Source organism: Larus michahellis, chromosome 3 (assembly GCF_964199755.1).
Source record: "Larus michahellis chromosome 3, bLarMic1.1, whole genome shotgun sequence".
Lineage (NCBI taxonomy): Eukaryota > Metazoa > Chordata > Aves > Charadriiformes > Laridae > Larus > Larus michahellis.
In genome coordinates this window covers 44,419,902-44,440,126 of record NC_133898.1, presented here as the reverse complement: position 1 = coordinate 44,440,126, position 20,225 = coordinate 44,419,902, and the positions used below count along the sequence as shown (strand labels likewise).

The 20,225-nt window shown below is 43.4% G+C and overlaps 1 protein-coding gene across 1 annotated transcript; it reads left to right on the top strand.

Annotated features, from left to right (window-relative positions):
• The first annotated feature begins 11,061 nt into the window (after positions 1 to 11,061).
• On the top strand, positions 11,062 to 17,293 carry LOC141740532 (protein ELYS-like). Its single transcript, XM_074579358.1, has 8 exons — positions 11,062 to 11,202; positions 12,457 to 12,604; positions 12,691 to 12,841; positions 14,308 to 14,488; positions 14,743 to 14,940; positions 16,128 to 16,234; positions 16,883 to 16,974; positions 17,226 to 17,293. Exons 1-8 carry the CDS (start codon positions 11,062 to 11,064, stop codon positions 17,291 to 17,293), a joined length of 1,086 nt encoding a protein of 361 aa, XP_074435459.1.
• The last annotated feature ends 2,932 nt before the right edge of the window (positions 17,294 to 20,225 follow it).

The window sequence follows — 20,225 nt, the reverse complement described above, 5'->3', positions numbered from 1 at the left end:
TTTTTTTTTTTTTTTTTTTTAATTATAGAGCTGCTATTTGTCCCCAGTACACCCGTTCATGTGTTGTATGGTAGACAGTTTGAATGAATGCTGTATTTGGAAAGACGGTATTTCACTTCACGCTTACTTAAAAAATGGCACTATCAGAGGTTCAACACAATCGTGCCGGGGTTTCTGTGTATCTCAAAATTAGTTTGTTTACTGTGTAGTAATTCGTGATGCTAAAAGCCTTGGCCACGTGCACCCCGTGTCCTTTCTGGTTTTCCCTTTTGCTGTTGGCTGTGCTTGGTGAAGGAGCTGAGGGATATTTCACCCGTTAGTCTCTGACAAGATGAGAGGAGGAGCTGTCATAGCTTACGTGGCTTGAAAGAAGATTGCTAATCAGTATGAAGTTCTCACAGTAACTAGAGAGGGGTGCACGGTCACTCTGGTGGTGTGCCCATAGAAAACACCTCTTGACAGCTTTAGCTGCTCGAATGCTGGGGCTTCTCTAACTTCATCAGTTCTGCAATCAAGACATGGAGCAAAGAGCTTTGCATGCATGTGTGTTGCATCATTTTAGATATCTCTTTGTAGCGATATATTTATTTTTATAAAGAACATTCTTGGATGTCGCAAGGAATTCTGCAAAACATGTTTAGATCTGAATAATGTTAGGGAAATTCTAAATTTTGAAAAAGTGCAAAGCCTTTACAGCCAAACTTACCCGTTACGATTTGACACTGCATTCTCTTGCATGTCAGGCGTAGTTTCTATTTACCATCAGAAATAGGCTCATGCGAAATAGACAGTATAATAAGCCTATTCTGTTAGACTGTCTTTCATATTTAGCCATAATGTATGTTTTTATCTTAGAATGACCTTTGCTCTCTTCTCTGATTTTTTCCCCCAGGGTTTGGAATACCGTGGCAAAAAGTTCAGTTTAGATCTCACGGGTGGAGTCTTTCCCTTGAGAGGCCAGATGAGTACTAAATTAATCAGCTGCCAGACTGTCGAAAAATTCCGCAGCGACGTTGACGGAGAGGATAGCGTAAATGAAGGTTTGTTCTGATGTCCGTGTTTGGTGATTTTAAAAGAAGTGCTTTTGGAACCTAAGCAACGAATGCTGTTCTGTCCCCACAGTCTGAAAGTCTTGCCTATCTGCATAGACTAGATTGTTGGGATTATTTACGAAGAAAAAATGGATGCTTAAGTTATGTGGGACTTCTTTAAGGGAAAAAGTGGGTTTTATTTTATGCTTGCTGACATGCTATCGCGATGTATGGTGGGGCCGTTTGTATGATGATGGTCAGTCGTTTTACTCCTCCAGCTGCCATCTTTGAACAAGAAGTTCAAACTCTCCATTGCTTAGGAATGTTACCAGAATTTTTTCCCTTCTTCAAACCGATGTCCGCATCTGCATCCAGATGGTAGCCCGTCACAAGTGCTGTTCCCCAGGGCACTGCACTGGGGCCACTTCTCTTTAGTATCTTGACCAGTGATCTGGACGAGGGGACAAGAAAAAGGGGCAGTGTGACTGAAACCTATCACAGAGATGTTTGCTATTCCGTAATTACTGTAATCACTCTTAGGAAGTGTTGTGTTTCACGAGTGACAGAACAGAATGAAGCCAAAATAGAAAGTGGTGTTTTAAAACTATCGGATCTATCGTATTTTCTACAAGTCAGAAACAACGTCTTGTCTTTTACAGTCACGTCTCCTGACACCAGTGTCTCAGTCTTCAGTTGGCAAGTGAATACATACGGTCAGGGAAAACCATCTACTTACCTGGGTGTATTTGACATTAATCGCTGGTATTCTGCTCAAATGCCAGATTCACTAAGGTAGATTTTTCTTCAGTAGTTTTCCATATGCCTGCCAATAATTCATTTGAATGTCGGCATTTAGCTTACGCGCTTGTTTTCTTTAAGGCCGGAAGAATTCCCTCATGAGTGCCCCTATTTTGCACTGTGGTCGCTGGATACTGTAGTGAGCGTGACTTCTCCGAAGCTCCTTTTGGATATTCTGGTCCATGAGTGGAGTCTAAGTCGGGGAGTTCCTCCTTCTTATCCACCACCTGAGCGGTTTTTTCATCCAGGCAACTATAACTTTGGTAGGTATTTCACTGCTTTTGAGAGTGATAAGCTTAAAATGAGGTCAAATGCCATTCATTGGTTCTCTTGTTCAGTCATTGTTTGTCATTCAAAACCCAAACCAAACCAAAAAAACACCCAGTCCCCCCCAAACCCAACTCTGATCGCGTTGTACTGACAAGGTATTTACTATTGTGAAACATATCTGACAGCCGGCTGAGTTTTGGTGCTTTTGTAATGTAGCCGGTGAAGTGGTGCTGGTTATAGCCTGAAATGACTGTGAACTGAAGCTCAAAGCACTCAGTTATATATTTCTAGATACCGGTGTGTAAAAAATGTAAACTGGTCATGCCATAACTGTGAGAGTACGGAAGGTTGTCAAACGTTCCCTGTTTCTGCAGATGGTACGTGCTTGCTGACCTCCGGAGTCGTTCACATGACTTGCACCGGCTTCCAGAAGGAGGTGATCTTTTACTGTATCTTTATTGCGAGTGGCAGGAGATGTAGCTTTTCTAAGTTTTCTGTTGCACTGCTTTCCGTGTTAGGGACCGTTTCATGCTCATCCTGCCCGTCCACACGCATAGTTGCAATTGTATCCTGTCGCCAGTTGTATGCAAATGGTAATGATTTAGGTCCCCTCTTGGGACTGTACAACTGCCGTTGTCTCCTCTTGAAGCACCATCGGGGATTGAATGTCTAGAAAGGAATGCAACGTTGCTCCAGGAGCAAGAACAAAACCACTGTAGAAGGCGGGGAAAGGTGTTACTTCTTTATTGCCCCTCAGTCGAACTGCCTGCATAGTCTTGAGTTAGAGTTTTGATCCCCAATTCTCTTGAAAAAGGAGGGAATGGAGAAAATGAAAAACCACATAACTGTTTGAGGAGTGAAAATTTTGTTTTCTCCCAAACTCGGCCAAATTATAACTTCTGAGCCGCGGCACAGATTGTGACAGATAATTTTGAGTGAAGTTTCAGCTCACTAAATGTTTCCAACATGAATCGGCTTCCATACGAATAGGCATGGAAAGGATCTTCCAAAGCGTGAAGTTGCATGTTAGCTGAGCTTATATAGAATGTATTTTGTGTCAGTGTTGAGGGAAAGAGCAAGGCCTGTGTATAGACAGAGAAGGTAGAAAAGACTTAATTACGCAGATTGCTAACCTAAAGCATCTTAGTGGTTCAGGCTGTCTGACGGTGTCAGTGAACATTTAGATTCTTCCTTTTAGAGGTTATCCAGAAGCGTAGTGACGGAATAACAATGCTGTCTTAATCTGTGGTTTTCGATTGATGTTTCAGACCTTGAATTTTTTGAAGAAATCTGGTCCTTCAATATGGGAAGCCATTCAGGATAGCTACAATAGGTGTCTTGTAGCTGGCTTGCTGTCTCCAAGACCAGTTGATGTCCAGCCATCCAGTTTGAGTCAGGTGAGTGCCTATGAGGGAATCAAGGGGGAAATACATCCATCTGGTCTGACAGGGCTGGAGGGGCTACAAGACACGATACTCCAATTTGAAATACAGGTGTTGACCTGAGCTAGCAGAAGTAACCGTATCCTTAGATCCAAAGTAGTGACTTTGACTGGGAACAGCCCTAAGAGATCTGTCTTTAGAGACCCCTCTCTTAATTCGGTGCCACACACAGATGCGCACAAGGAAGCGTGCAGTCAGTGCTGGTCATGCCCAACATAACGCATGTGTCCCCCAGAGTAACCCCCATCCCTGTCAGTTTCTCAAAGCAGTGGTTCAGTGCAGTAGCCGACGATGGGGGCGTCTCACTGGGATGCGAGCTCTTGCAGACGTCGGCTTGCTGCACTGTCACTGTACGTGATCATTTGCTTCCAAGGAAGTGGGCTGTGGTAAAGGATTACTGCTGTCAGCTCTCCCTGGCAATTTCTTCACGGCTTGCCCTCGTTTTCCCTTCATCGGTAGGCTTTTCTGCATCCTCTCCGGGCGGATCTTCACCTCTGTAGCCTCTGCCTTGTGCTGCAGTAGCCCAATTTGCTCCTCTGAGACTGCCCTCTTGCAGCTGCAACACCTTAATCACCTTTATCTCATGACACTCGCTACCTTCTATGTGCTTTATGCCACCACAGTGACTTCACTCCCCCTGCCATAGGTTTTCCATTTGCAATGCACCAACCTTTCCCTGGAGCAATCAGCAGGAAGGGGAGAGCAGCCTTCCCGCTGCCCTCCTCTTCCTGTCTCCTGCATTCGTCACCACATTTGTGGACGTGTGTTAGGACATGAACGCTTCTGCACAGTGTGGTAGCTCAAAGAAATTTCTTGGCAAGCTGGCCAATGGTGTGTTTCCTTGTCTGAAACCAGTTTTCAGAAAAAGATGGCAATATCACATGTGTGTTCTACATGTGTAGAAGTCGCTTTGAATGTCATGATTTTGCCTAGAGGGGAAAGATACTTTTGAATGTGTTTAAAAAAACCCAACCAACCAAACAAATCCCATCCCAAAAACCAAAGTAAAAACTTACGAAGGGTCCTCTCACCTGAGAGAAGTACGAGAACACCAGCTGAGATAAGCTACTACTTAATATCGCGCGTCTGTGCATAGCTGTGATTTATCCTTGTAAGGATTACCACTACACTATAATACAGTATTTGAAGAGCCTAACATTTAAGCCATTAGGATGTAAATGTTTCGCTTCTTTTCTGTCACGTTACAAAATTCCAACGTAGTGTTTTGGGTGTCAGAACTGCTTCATGTCTTCATAGTCTAGAAAGCTGCTTGGCCGTAGCTTCACTGTTTCCATGCAAACGTTGCACAGTTGTGTTTGTCCTGTCCCCTTCCTGCGTTCCTGATGGCAAACTTATATGCACAGCTGTGTAACGCGTATTAGCAGAGGATGTTTCTGGACGTAGTAAGTTGGAACTCAGTACGTGAAGACTGTAATGCAGAGGCATGCGAAGAAAGATTAGAATTAGGCTGCAGTAAGTTGAAATGTCAGAGGAAAAGTGTGTTAATGTGTTCCTCAGAGCAGTGAGCAGTCCAGCCTGTGGCTGGAATTAAGAGAAAGGACGTGGCATTCCTGGCCTGTGTCCTGATTGACTTTGTGATGTCTGAATGAGTATGCAGTTAGAAAGAAACATTTACTGTTGATGGTTCACATGGTGCAAGTAGGTAAGATTCTCATTTGAGTTTGTCTGTTACGTTTAGGAGGAGCAGCTGGAAGCAGTATTGTCAGCTGCTGTCCAGACAGGTTCTGTGGGACTTCTGACTGGATGCATTAAACATTGGATATCTGAAGGTAATACTTCGAACGTTGTTTTTTTACGTGGTACCTCTTTGAGTTGGAGCCTGTTGATTCATTTCTTTTTTGTTCTCTTTGTTTAAAGAGCAGCCAAGGTCTGCTGGTAATTTACGGTTTGTTCTTGAGTGGACATGGAACCAAGTGATCTCTACAAAGGAAGAATTTGACCAAATCTGTGAGTACTAGTGTAGTCATTCTGCAAACCTAAAGTCGTTCTTTCTGATTGAGCTTCCTCAGTAATACGCCGCTATAGGATATTGCACGCGGTCCTTGAAGTGCGCCTTGAAACTCTGGAATTGCTCTGTCGGCTAACGATTTAATATTTATTCTTGAAAAGGTGTTCCGCTGTTTGATGGCTCTTGCAACTTCATTGACCCCCAGACATTACGGTCTCTCCAGCGCTGCCAGTTGCTTTTGAGCAACCTTAGCACGGTCTTAAACTGTTTTCTCACAGAAGCACAAGAGCTTACTGAAAAAGGTTTGTAGTAGTGCTACAAAATCTTTGGTATGTTTTATTAAGATTTGGAATTGTGGCAACATGGGCTTTTGTTGTTTTTGAGGATTGGAAGACAGTCACATTTAGCTGGGAGAAGGGGCTTAAAGCTGAGCGCTTGGGACCACCACAAAACACGCATGGAGTTCAGGGCAACAGTTTATGGTGGAGCTCATGCAAGGGGGTGGGGGAGGCTACATCCAGAGAGAAGCTTTGTAGGCAACTGGGCTGAAATTACAGCAAGCGAATGTGGTATTGCTGAAAACTATTCCTTTGAGTTCTTAGCTAGCAAGTTCTAGTTGCATGCAGACACCGTGTTGCAAATTGCTAACCAATACGAAGGAAGCGTAAACGAGTAACGTGCAAAGTAAGTTACTTGAGTTTCTACAGCTTTTTCTCTTAGAAATGGTTCTTGGCCTATTGAGAAAAGAAAAGAATATCCCTTTGCTATCAGAAGAATCTCTGCTACGTGAGAAACAGATGTCTTATTCCTGCGTGCATTTAGTAGTTCACGCTTTGGGGCTTTTTTTGTTTTTTTATTTTAGCCTTTAGTGAGTTTAGTTCTTTATAGGGGTTGCTTTTTGTTTTGGTGGTGATAGTGCGGTTTTTCTTCAAATAAAAAAGCGATACAGCGTGAAAAACGCAAAGACAAAGATTTCTAATGTGCTATTTTTATACTTTTGGTTTAGTAGGATGAAGGGAGTTTTGTGAAAATGAACGGAATTGCATAACGCTAATCATCTCCTGCCTTTTTTCAGGTTTTGCAGACGTGACAAATAAGCAAGCGGTAACCGGCCTCATTTCTTTGTATGCACGAGTGGTCATCTGGTTCTGTCGATCCGGTCTCCTTCCAGAGGGTTTAGGTAAGCGTGACCTGTCATACGTTTGCAACAAGGCGACCATCCAGTGAGTGACTCCCACGAACGCGTGCTTAGCCATGTTTTTGTAACGGTTTCGTCAGGAAGAAGTCGTGCTGGTTCAGTGGCAGGGTGTGCTGAAGTTCTGTGGGTGAAGTTGAGATTTTGCTGGGTTGTCAAGTACACGGCGTAGAATGAGGCAGGCAGTTTCTTTCCTGGGTGGATTTTAGGAATAGCAATGGACCCCTGACGTCAAGGCGCTGCTTGTGTCCACAGCTTGAACTACTTGAGATTTTAAACAAAGTACTATTAAACAACAAGTACCGGAATGCTTGTTTTTAGAGTGAGAGCATTACCTGCATGTTTTGAACTTTCTATCAGTTGCTTGAGGAGAAAGTACACCTTGGAAATCCTTCTTTAGTTGGATGGATTAGAAATTCCATTGTCAGCCTTAATTGTCTCACAAACAATTGTTTTAAACAATGGTTTTAAAACCATTCCCTTTGAGAACTGGGTGGTTTTTTTTATAGTGAACTTCAGCTTACCCTACATGTTGTGAATGCTGCGTGAACTGTAACCTTGAAACGGCACTTGGGGCAAGAAGGAATTGAGTCTTGTCTCTTAGAGTTCTTTTAGCAAAGGCAGAAAGAGGATTGGCTTCTTTCAGAGTTGGAGGCTTCTTGATGCTTAGCTTGTACGATCTTCTGTCTCTTTAGGCAAAAATTTTCGTTTACAAGTGTGATATGACTGCTTTAACTTGCTTCTACTTTGTTGCCTGTAGATGACGATACGCGTTTGTCAAGACCTTTCTACAATTATCCTCTGATTGAGAGCTACTATACTGGTCACCGACAGAAACTTGAGCGTTTATCAAGGTAAGAGCTAGAGGAAGACTCTAGAACACTTCCACGGCAAATTCAGAAGTGGAAGGGAATGGCTTTTATCTCAACAGTTGCATGGGCTATGCGTAATGCCGCTGCCAGCAATACTCTTGACTTCAGTGACACGCGTGTTCTGTTGAACAGAGAGGTTACTTTCCTGTGTTAAAACGTTGCTATCTACCTCTGCTTAGTACCACTGGTTGGTATCATCATTTTTCGGGAGTCTACTTTATTCATTGGCTAATGTGTATAATTTCTGACTACTGAAGAAGGCCATGCGATTAGGACAGGATCAGTCACCTCCAGTTCAGCAAAGCAGGGTGTTCACAGAACAATTGTTTTGGAAGCAGAAGAAAGCGTGTTTTTTAAAAAACAATCATCTCCGTCCTTGACTGGTAATAGAGGGTCATAACTGTATTGGCCTAAGTCCCCTTCTCACAAGTACGTGGTGTGATTTCGTAAGATGGTTGGAGGTACATGGAGTTGGCACGCCTCGCACTCTCCTGGCTGTGAGATAGAAGTCACTTGCGAACGTCAGCTCTCTTTCCTGGATTAGCTGCCTAGCACATAGGCGGCATGCCTTGGATTAGCCGATAATAGGTTTTTCTTTGGAAATTGTACTGAAAACTGAATAAAGACCTGACCAAGCTTCGGCGATGGCACTGTGACCAAGAGGCTGCAAGGTGAGTTAAGGTGGAAGCTGCAGGGTAGGAGGTATTGACTTCAAAGTTCATCTTCCTTGGCTTACTTCTCAAGTAACTTACATACAGGCTCGTGTGTTCCTTCGAAGCACAGAGCCTCTAGTGTCCTTTTTCTGCTTTGTGCCATCGGGAGATGAAAGGGCAGGGCTGCAGTCAGCAGAAGACTGGAGGAAAGCCGTTACACCGGGAGGCTGGAATTAGTGTTTAACTCTGTCCAAATCCTTGCTACCTTTTGTTCCAGAGGAAAATGGGACTCGGACTGCTTGATGGTTGATGGAATGGTTTCCCAGTTAGGAGACCAAGTGGAGAAGCTGTGGCGGAGAGATGCAGGAGGAACTGGGAAATACCCGCCTGCCAGTTTGCATGTGAGTGTCCTGTTCACTGAGAACAACAACAAACGGCCGCCCTCCCCGCCAAACCCCACCCAAAAGCCAATGATTTAGGGAAGACAGGCGTTTTTTCAGAACTTTTAATTTTTCATTTCAGGCACTGCTGGATCTCTATTTGCTAGAAAGCATTGAAGAAAACTGCAAACACGCAATTGTATCCTTTCTAGTTATTTTTATTACACCTTCAGGGGATGCACATAAATGTTCTTCAGTGTTGGTCGCCGACCTGTTTCATGACATTTTTTCATTTATGCTTCAAAGACGATGCAAGTGAAAACATTTAGTTTAGCGTTAAGTTGTAGACAGAAGCGCTGTTTTATTTCTTTGTACTGTGGATTTTTGATGACTTTTTTCTTAAATGTTTCGTTGCAAAAGTCTTCTCCGATAGGGAGAAAACAGTTTTAGTAATAAGGGTTGAAGATATAAAATGTCCTTAGTTTTTCTCCAAATTTAAACACTGTTTTAAATTTTTTAAAACCCTCCTATCTGTAGCAAATGGCTTCTTACTAGAATGATGTGGTAAAATATCCTGTTTCAGAGCAAAAGGATTTCTAAGAGTGGTTTACCAGTACCGGATTTTTTGCTGAAATCATGGGTTTTCCAGGGCAGCTCACGGTGCTTGCTTTGGTTCCGTTGAAAGTGTAGGCACACGGAATAAGCAACAGGGAGAAGAGAAAAGTCATGGGGCAGAAACTTAATTTTTAAGCTGCTGAAATACACAGCCTTGCTTTTGCTGTTTGTTTCCTAACCCGCGAGGGGAGCCTAGAGAGCAAGGGGCTTAGAAACGCTTATAGCCCGGAGCTGTCTTGTTAGATGATGTCCCTAAAAACGGATGTCAGAAAGAGAAAATGACGCTACCAATGAGTGACCCGCATACTGGTTTAAATCCAGTTTTAATCATTCGGAGCTGAGCTGTCCTGTAAGGATGCCACAATTTACACTGTTTTATAGACGCTGGACATGAGGGAAAAACCCAACTGTGGAATTTACTTGCTGTAATAATTAAGCTCAATGTGTTGAATGTATTTTCTGCTACCTGCTTCCTTTATATTCTTATTCTTACTTCATTCTGTTTTTCTAAGGGTAATGTGATAAACTTTTGGTCTTACAAACTGATTAGCCTTAATGAGATACCTGATGTCAGACAATTTACTTGCTGCTGGATATCAAGCGTTCCTTTCCGAGTGAGACAGAGACTTCAGTCGACTCCTTTGCAACTGCCTTTGGCATCCCCTGGGGTCTTGTTAAGCTTGTTGAAGGTTTTTGGCTTCTAGATCACGATGATTACGAAGTAAGTATGGTAGAGTTGAGTTAGACATACATTGCAGTACAAAGCTATAATCTAGAAAATGATTTTTCAATATGGGTGCTTAGCTAAAACCAAGTGCTAAAATGTTAGAAGCTTGTTTTGTAATACTGCTACATCTTCAGCAGTCAATTATGATTTGCAATTCTGTTCGAATTACTTTGACAGGAAATCGATTAAAGACGAAATCAACTGTAATAATGCTTGCTATCTGAATTTTCAAAGCCCTCCGTTTAGGTTGTTTTCAGCAGCCCGAGCGGATGAGCACTTTCTCACAAAGAGTGTTTTAGGTCCTTTCAATATGAAAGCCATGAGCACAGCAGCAAGATGTGAGACAGAAGAGTGCAGAAGGCACTTTTCAACCTCATTCATGTTCTTTCTGATGCTGAAGGTTGTTCTTTGCCTGTCATGACGTTGATATAATCTGCTTGTCTGACAGAGTAGCTTAGTATTTAGTAATGTGTTTCTAAACAGTGGTGTTTGTAGACAGAGCTTTCATTAACCTAGGAGAGGGTGAATTACTCCTTTTAAAACACTCGCTTTGTTCTGTATGGCTAGCTGAATGTTTTTTTTGCAAGTACTTAAGCATTTTTGTTTACCTGTCCTGTATCAATTGCTTCATTAGTCACCTCTGTTTGTTTAATAACATGCATTCACCCTTACTTAAGAAGCTTTTGAGGATTTTTGTTGCGTGTGCTTGTGTTTACCTAGTAAAAAACCCGATCTCTAACTCGTACAGAATTCACTGGCCCTGCTCTTTCATCCTGCTACAATCAAAACCGCATCATGGCAGCACAAGAGAATTATTCAGTCCCTCCTGTGCCAAGGGGAGCATGGGCAAGCCCTCAGATACATCCAGCTGATGAGGCCACCCACGGCAAGCAGCGGGGAAGTGCAACTTCTCCTCACTGTGTTGCTCTCCAATAGGTAAAGAAATATATCCCACCATTTTATCACGCAAATCTTGTGAAAATGGAGAACAAAGAATAGACATCATCATCCCCTAAGCTTCCTTTAAACTTTGAGTACAAGACTCTTGGGGCATCTCTTTGGTTATGCTATTAACATCCCTTTACGTCTGAAACATTAATTACAGGTGCATGGCGGAGGCTTGGGGTCTGTTGCACCAACATGCCACTCAGGCAAACTTAGAAGACCTCTTAAAACACATGTACGAAACGTGCCAGGAGATGGGCCTGATGGAAGACTTGCTGAAGCTGCCTTCCACAGACACCGAACAAGTAAGTGGGAGCAAGGAAAAATGTTCATTGTCTCTTTGAAAAGAGAAAAGGCAGAGCCATAACAGATTTTTGGAATGAATTTTTTTTTCTCATGGGAGTGTTTGGAGAAGTTTTTAAGGAGCAGCGCTGGTGTTCAGAATCTTGCTTTGTTTTTTTCATACCAGTCTTTGAAACACTCGGAATAAGTTTCTACACCTTTGGTTACAGCTGAAGCTAAATGTTGACCAATATACGTCACTACTCCAAAGCTACTCTATGAAGCTATAAATTAAATGTTACACACCACTGTTGACCCCACTGAGAACAGTTTGTTTGCATCTGAGGAATAAACATGTATCTTTCCCATCTGCCAGTCTTACCATTCCGTTATTGAGATACGTATGTTATGCGTGGCTTAGATTACTGGAAGTTGTTTGTGTCACTCCTTCCTGTGGGATGACGAGTAGGTTGTATGTCATCGCTTGTGTCTTGCACGCAACTGTATTTTTCTAGCTGAGAGCAGGCTAGGTGCCAATCCACAGGTTAAATTTCTGTGGGTTTTGTTTGTTTTTTAATTTCTGCGAGTTATAGTGTGCTCTCCAATTCCACAACTTTCATTTCACGGCTTTTATGACAAAAATTCTTGTCTAACCTCTATTTCTCAAAATAGCCAGATTACATTTTGTGTTACATGAACTTGTGTTCTGGATTTGTGACGCGTTTGCTGTTTTCTGGAATCATAGTTTTCCAGTGACTCAAACTTCTAAGGTGGTTTGGAAGTCGTAGGTCCTGCATTTGAAAACTGTCATGTGGCCAGGTGGTGTGCGTAGGTCGCTTTTTCTTGCTTGTTTTAATCTTCACATCATTTTGTCCAGGGTAATTTCCAGTTGTCCCGTATATTCAGGGCACTGGTGTTTCAGGAAGAACAAGGGAAAGCCTGCTATGTAGTAAGTCGTTTGCAAATTGCAGGTGATATCAGAAAATTGCAGGTGATAACAGGTGTTATCAGAAGAAGGTTCTGCAGAGTGCCAGCATTGTTTTAACTTCAAGTTGTAGGCTCTGTTGCTGTTCCAGTCTTCCTTCCACTTTGCTAAAAGTACCAGGTGAAATCGGTGTGTGCGGATGGGTAGAACTTGCCGCTGTTCTGTGCAGTGGAGGTGTTTTCCCACACCCGTAGAGGAAATCTGCTCACTAATGCGAAATAGCACGGAGAGGTCTGTGCAAGGAACTTCTTGTAATTAGTTAAAGTTTTGCTTTATGCTTTTCCTTCATCAGAATGATCATGATCCTCGCTTGAGAGAGAGGGCAGTTGCCCGAAATTCTGCGTTACCCCAATATGGCAAGATCCTTCCACGAATTCAAAGGAAGCTGGCCGTAGAGAGAGCCAAGCCTTACCATTTGCCTGCGTCGGTCGTAAGAGAAGGTAACTTTTAGGGGGGGAAATATGGTGGAGAACTAACCACCTCTTTGATGGCAGCAGGCTGATATTTTTCCCCTCTTGCTTTCCAGTCTCAAGACCAACGCCATTATCCACAGTAACAAACCCAGCTAATGCAGGACATTTGTGTACTAGAGAAAATTTCCTCAGTGCTGTATTGTGCAAAACTGGAGAAGTCTGGGAAGGAAATGAGCAGGAAACCGGTTTCTCACGAGTTGATAGGTAAGCAGCCTTTTGACAAAGTTTAGTCTTGATCTACGTGTTATAAAGGTCACCTGACTCCGTACCGTTGTCTTGAGGTTATGTGGTCTTTTGTCCTTACTCGCCTGCCTGCAGTGAGGTAGTGGGGTCTCCTTCACTGGAGGTACCCAAAAGGCGCCTGGATGCCAACCTTTGCAGCCTGCTCCAGGAGAAAGTTCTCTCAAGTGTGCAAGCTTCTGTTAGGTGTTACTAACTGGTTTTGCTAGTTCTCAATAAAAATCGTCCTGTATTTTTTGTACTATCCATTGAAACACTAGGAATAAGTTTCTACACCTTTGCTTACAGCTGAAGCTAAATGTTGAACAAAATATGGCACTACTCCAAAGCTACTCTATGAAGCTATTCAATGTTACACACCATTGACGACCCCACTTAAAACAGTTTCTTTGCAACTGAGCAATAAATACACATCTTCTTAGTCAGACAGCCTTACCATTCAGTTGCTCAGATACGTTATGTTGTGTGCCAGAAGGAAGGTGCACCTGACTAAAGCCTTCTTTGGCTTTTTTGCACATTCAACATATTACATTTAAGAATCAATACTTCATAAATACTGTGTGGAGAGACAGTTTTTCTGCTATGGTAATCTCATTTATGCAAATACATATATGTTTACATTCCGGGAAGTGTGTTTACAGGCTTTTAGGTAGCTGAAACTAAGACCATGATTACCATCAAGGTATGGGTGTACAGATATTGATAGACTTGATTGTGGGATCAAATAGTCCTGTTTTACCACCTCCTGCCCAGTGTCTGCTTTGTTTCTGCCCTTTTTGCTTAAAATTCGGCAGAGTTATAAAGAGCAGGAAGGAGGCTCGTAGTTGTCAGATGACTTTCCTACGAGTGGCGTGGTCAAATGAACTTGAGTTCTGGTACGTGTGGACTTCAGGGGAATGACAGTCAGTTACATTTTCCTTTTAATTCTAGACCTCGAGCTACAGGACCACCAGCCATAACACATCCTCTCCCTGGTGCAGAGTGGTGTGATGCATTTGTTGGGACGCCAGTTACGAAATCTTCATGGAAGCGTTCCAGCTATAGTACATCCACAGAATGAATGCTTCCAAAAGGCCAACTTAGGGACACGACTAAGTGGAGAATTGGAAGTGGTCCCAGCGCAGAAATGTAGATACGTTTTCTTCTGGCATGGGACTTACATGCCTCGTGCAGCTTGAAATGGGATTACTCTTGCCTCAGAGGCAGTGATTTGGGAAATTAAGTGTGAAATGTAGAGAAATAATTACAAAAAGGAAATGCCTGTAACTTCTTCCTGGGCCTGATACATCACCTGAACAGCTGAGGGCTTACCCATATTTCTTGTTGATTGAATGTTTTTGTGCTGTGTCATGTCAGATTTCTTGAACGCAGCATGATCTTGTCCCCATTGATTTATCTGTTTTCCTCTTTTAAATCGTGTCTCTTAACAGGTTGCCTGATTTGATGGTCCATCCCGTTCCTTCATGTTCTGCAGCACAGTCACCATGCAGAGCTTCCACATCGTTCATGCCATCCAGCCCACCGAGATCAAATATGCATGGTTCCATCTCACAAAATAATTTTTCAGGAGGCTCAGAGCTGAATTTACTTACCACTCCTCCTGTGGTTAAGGTTTGTATTAAAAAAACCAACGCAACACACCAGTGACAACCAACCAAACCAAAAGCTTGTAGACATAAAAAGCACGGGGCTTTTTTATCGTTAAGGTTTTCGTACCTTTGGAAAAAGAGCAGTGCAGAGGCTAAACATCCTCCCTGCTGGTACAAACTCGGTTTGTAATTTAAACTCTTACTTTTGACAAGGGAAGCCTTCTGTTTCGAACATTTAATGGGTTTTAAATTAAGTGCTTTTATTTCTTTTCCTAGAGAGCTAAAGTTTTGGCCACATCTGCTTCTGGTGTTCCTGGGTTTACTCCTCGGTCTATTCTCAGATCCAACCTTCGCACCACTCCCCTAGCTACTCCCTCCGCGTCTCCGGGACGATCGGTCACTCCTCCTTTACGAGCAAAGAAACCTAGAGTATCATTCAGGGAGGAGAACTCGAACGCAGCATGGACTGTTGGGGTAAGTTGGGCTGCAGTGAGTGATTTTTTTTCTAGTTAAAGTCTTTATAGACTGTGTTTGGATTTGGATTTTTATAGAGTTTGCCTGCCTCCTTAAATTGAGAACTGGAATTGCAAATCAGAATGGCAGACTTGAATTTGGCCCAACACTGTAGAGAAGATGGTTCTAGACTTGGGAAACTTAGGGCAAACTGCTTACTGCTTTCTTGTTCGTAGATTTGTAAGTGTAAAAGGAAAGCTTATGCAGACTGGTATTTCTTGGATTTAGTTTTGAAGCATGGCGTGTTGCTATAATATGATGCTTTAGCAACTTTTGACAAAGCAGGAGGCAAGAAAATGAGCAGGTTCTATGGAGACTGGAAGCTGCTGTTGAGGGGCTTCTTCCTTCTGCCGGTGTTGGCTAGCTCTACAACTTAGAGGGCTGGGAAAAGATCTTTACACGTGGATTAAATTATCTTGACCATCTGAGTCCCTGGAAATACGTAACAGATACTGCCTTTGTTCGCACCATAAAAACACGAGGTGGAGCTATTTAGAATATGCTGTGTTGTCTCAGGCAATCCAAGTGGCTCCTTAGAGTGCAGGGTTGAGCTGTGGGATGTGAGAGCTGGCCAGTTTGACAAAGTGTTGCCGACTGGAACTTTCAGCTTTTCTCTCATCGTTGCCTTTTACCCTGTTAGATGGTAAATGGAGCACGCGATGGCGTACACTGAACACTCTCTTCTCTGTCCCTTAAACGCAGAAGCTGTCGTGTGTAGCAGAGAGTACACTGTATGTTTCTAACGTCACACCCAGCAGTGATCTGAAAGGAAAAGCAGCATTTCACTGTCCTTGGTTTCATCTGGGTCAGTTTGAAGTCGGTCTCTTTGGTAATGACTATTGCATGAACAGGCTTTTTTTTAACTTTCGGTGATTGAAGATAGTGTGGTTAATAAGTGTTGCTTTGCCTTCAAGAAAAGGCACAGTGGCTTTCCTTAAACGTACTGGGTGTGTTATCTGTTGATTTCTGAATTTCAGCTTTTAGGTTGGTGTGAGAGTTTGAGATGGAAGGTTTGTTTTTGTGGAGGGAAACTGTAATGCTTTCGGCAATACCTTTGTCATGACTTGTTCATGAAAGAAACCTTCATCTGTGTTCTGTAGAAGTGTAAGAACTTGTGAATAAGTAATGGTTTTGTTGCCTTAACGTAGGAGCTTCCGAGTAAAGAGGAAGAGGATGCCAAATACACAGAGTCTGTGCGAAAGCAAAAATTGAAGAGAGGTAGAACTGCAAAATCAAAAATGAAGAAAGCAAGCAAGTATGAAAAGCTTTTTGAACGCTTACTTGCATTCCTTTATTTTGGTAGCAATTCAGCTTTTGGCCACCTCACTTGCTCTTCCTCACTTGGCGGTACAGTTCTGCTCTGACTTTGCGAGCCTGTCCAGCTTGCTGGTCTCCTGGAGGAGACAGCAAGCTGGACAGGCTCGCAAAGTCAGAGCAGAACTGTACCGCCAAGTGAGGAAGAGCCAAGTGGGTGCTACTCTTTGCAATGATGGCATGCTCTCCTGTCATTCCACCTTACGAAACCACGCTCTTACGGTCTTTAGTTCCCCATAGAAGGCAGGAGTGGGTCACACAACGAGTAAAGAGAACGTCTTGTTTCTGGCCGTGTTTTCCGGTTCCTTCTGGAAAACCGTCTGGGGAGAGTTGCCTCTTAAAATCAGGGCGTGGGGGCGCTCAAAAAGCTCACGCGAATACTGAGTGAGAATGCTTGGGACAGTCTGGTAAGGAACGAAAGCAAAAGGAAGCTTGTTTCTGTATGTTTTCTGCCTTGACCCTATCTTCAAAGAAGCCCATAAATAATTCTTTGGCATCGATTTTGTAATTCCAACATTGCAAAACGTTTTCCTCTACTGAATACTGTTGGTAATCAAAAAATCAATTTGATACTTCTCTTTCTTTTCAGGACCACAAGAAAAGGAGGCTCTTGGTCACCTCCACCGGTGGAAATAAAATTCGTCTCTCCTTTTGGAAGTGCACTGGATAAAGCCATGGATCGTATTGCAAGAATATGCCCAGTGTGTGAATATGTCTGAGGATAACCGAGCAGTTTAATCCCCCATCAGAACTTCCCCTCGTGGAACACTACTCTCAGGCTTGTTATTTCAATAAAATTGTTTGCTGCAATTTCATCAGTTCCCATGTAACCACTCGTAAATAGCTTTGTTGTTGATTTCTGGTGGGGAGAACAAGCTACGGGCAGAAACCAATCCATAGTGTCTCACGAGTCGTTTACTTCTTATCCGTAGTCTTACTGGTACAGAACAGGTTTCTTTTTGGCATTGGTGAACTTAATGCTGCGAAGCTTAAAGCTTGATGCGGGTGTCTGCCAAGTAGCGAAGGGTTGTTACAAATCTGCTGAGCCGGGGCTTCGTCCTTGCTGGCGACAGGAGCCCGGCCTGGTGCACCCCAGACCTGGGGGTGTCTCTGTCCCAGACCCTTGGATGCGGCTGCTGCTTTCCCGTTTGCAGGTCAGGCCAGTAGCAAGGCTGAGGGTGCACCACACACATGCACGACAGCAACGCGGCTGGCTACGCAGGCTGCCAGAGACGGGGCCGTGCCTTTACCACCTGCCATCTTGCACTGGGGCAGCTCACAGAAAGCCGCCTCTCTGGCTTGTTGCAGTTGAAGCTCACGAGTGACACCAGGGGCATGCTGTCACTCTGCAGGTTCCCCCACGCAGCCACATTTGCAGAGCCCCAGAGGATCAGCAGAGCCTTGAGCCCAGCTGTCGTCTGTGCCCCAATTCTGGGCTCCGTCTCTGACCTCTGGCTGAGACACCGCATCTTTCCAGAGGTGGCTTTTCCTCCTGCTCACTGGCTAGCCCACCCTGAGGTCTGCTAGCGGTTTCCTCGTGCACATTTGGCTAGGGGAAGATACAACAAAAATACAATAAAATGGTGTATTGAAACGTATGTTACGATGGAGTTTAGAAAGTCTTCTCTGATAAGAGAAAACAGTTTTAGTAGGAAATGTTGAAGATATAAAATCCCTTAGTTTCTCTCAAAGTTTAAACACCGTTTTAAATTTTTTAAAACCCTCCTATCTGTAGCAAATGGCTTCTTACTAGAATGATGTGGTGAAATATCCTGTTTCAGAGCAAAAGGATTTCTAAGAGTGGTTTACCAGTACCGGATTTTTGCTGAAATCACGGGTTTTCCAGCGCAGCTCACGGTGCTTGCTTTGGTTCCGTTGGAAGTGCAGGCACACGGAATAAGCAACAGGGAGAAGAGAAAAGTCATGGGGCAGAAACTTAATGTTTAAGCTGCTGAAATACAGAGCCTAGCTTTTGCTGTTTGTTGCCTGTCTGTTTTACCTTCTAATTACTTCTTGTCTTTACAGAACACTTTCAACGTGCTGGAAATCTATAATGACCAGGTAATGAGGTCGCTTTGCTTCCGTATTAACAAATCTTAGTTTTCTGTGTACATTGATTTCTTTTTTGCTCGTTGTAATTTGAAAATCATCCTTTATGCTCTCTTAACGTGACCCTTCTGGGCATGTTGGCTGAAGTGTGTGGGTGCTGCCTGGACCTAAGAGCATCGTTTTGCTGCTTGAGCCACCCGGCTGCTCTGCCGTAACACTGGCCAAGCTGTTTCATCTCTTGTAGTACATTCCTTCTTTCTCTTTTCTGGGTTGTCCTCCTTTTTTGAAGAAAAAAGGGGGTTAAGAAGGAAGATCCGAGGGCTGGAGCACCTCTCCTATGAAGACAGGCTGAGAGAGTTGGGGTTCTTCAGCCTGCAGAAGAGAAGGCTCTGGGGAGATCTTATAGCAGCCTTCCAGTACCTAAAGGGGGCCTACAGGAAGGATGGGGAGGGACTCTTTATCAGGGAGTGTAGCGATAGGATGAGGGGTAACGGTTTACAGCTGAAGGAGGGTAGATTTAGATTAGATATCAGGCAGAAATTCTTTACTGTCAGGGTGGTGAGGCACTGGAACAGGTTGCCCAGGGAAGCTGTGGATGCCCCTTCCCTGGAAGTGTTCAAGGCCAGGCTGGATGGGGCTTTGAGCAGCCTGGCCTAGTGGGAGGTGTCCCTGCCCAGGGCAGGGGGGTTGGAACTACATGATCTTTAAGGTCCCTTCCAACCCAAACCATTCTATGATTCTAAAAGATTCGTAGCACTATTAATGCATCACTCAAATGGAGACCATTTCTGTTTTCAGAACAGAAACGTGGCTGGCACAAAATCGATCTCTCGCTTTCTACGTTAGAGATTGAAACCCCGCTTCTTTTGCAAGAGTTCTCTGCATATTTGGAAAAATTTAACTAAATAGAGATAAATGCAGCTATAAAACTATAAGCACCTGTTTTATATAAACGCCGTGTTCTTTACATAAAGCGAGGCAGTATTATAAAACAAGTAGTTTTGTTTCCTGTAATCTGCGATTACTGTTGGTCCTGTGCACCAGATGTTGCATTCCTAAATAAGATGAAACCCCCACAGGGTCCTCTTTGTCTCGGGTGAATTAACTGTATACTCCAGCACCTTTGAAGAGGTAGTTTTTCTTAAAGCAAGTACTATCAAATGAAAGATGGAAGAATACAAATAGAAAACGTGCACATGCGAAAATGTTGACTGTAAATGCTGACAGTCTTCAAACAGCTTACCTGAGTTTCTTCAAATGCTAACTTTCTTACTGTTTTGAACAAATTTAAGGACAGATTCTTCAACTGTTACTTGTACCAATACCATCGACGTGGTTTTGAGGGTTTTTTTTACGTTGGCGCTAGCGTAAGGCAGAGTTACCAGGATTTGAGCACCTTCAGTATTCACTTTGACAAAAACCACCTCTGTCTTCTCATCTGTCTGTCTCTCTTTCTCCTAAATTGCTAACCTGCTAAAAAGAGTTAGTTTATAGCCAGATTGCTAAGACACTAGGATTCTTCTTTTACGTTTAAGGACTTTATGGTCATCTTTTCCATGTTAATCCCTATCTCATTTTTGGTAGGGTTTAAAACTAATTTTAAAAACCTCCTTCAAAATGCAATGGCAGGTAATACGTTTGATACGCTCACAGACTGCAGCCGAGACTCCAGCAGACCTCTGTTACGAAGGAACTCTGTCAACCTGACGATACGCTGAAAGGCACACTTTCATAGTTTTTCCCGCTCTGGTCTCGGTGCCAATTGCGGTCAGGTGCTGGGCAAAATGAGAAGAGATACCAGCTCAAAGTGACTGACAGCTGAGGAGGAAGGAAAGGGTGAATGTGCCAATAAGGGAGGGCAGCATATTAAGAGCTTATTCTGT

Excerpts from the sequence above, each read along its gene's own strand:
- LOC141740532 (XM_074579358.1), top strand. The coding sequence starts at position 11,062 with ATGGCGGAGGCTTGGGGTCTGTTGCACCAACATGCCACTCAGGCAAAC. Across the intron at positions 14,489-14,742 it reads CCACTCCTCCTGTGGTTAAG|AGAGCTAAAGTTTTGGCCAC; the intron begins GTTTGTATTAAA and ends TTCTTTTCCTAG. Across the intron at positions 14,941-16,127 it reads ACGCAGCATGGACTGTTGGG|GAGCTTCCGAGTAAAGAGGA; the intron begins GTAAGTTGGGCT and ends GCCTTAACGTAG.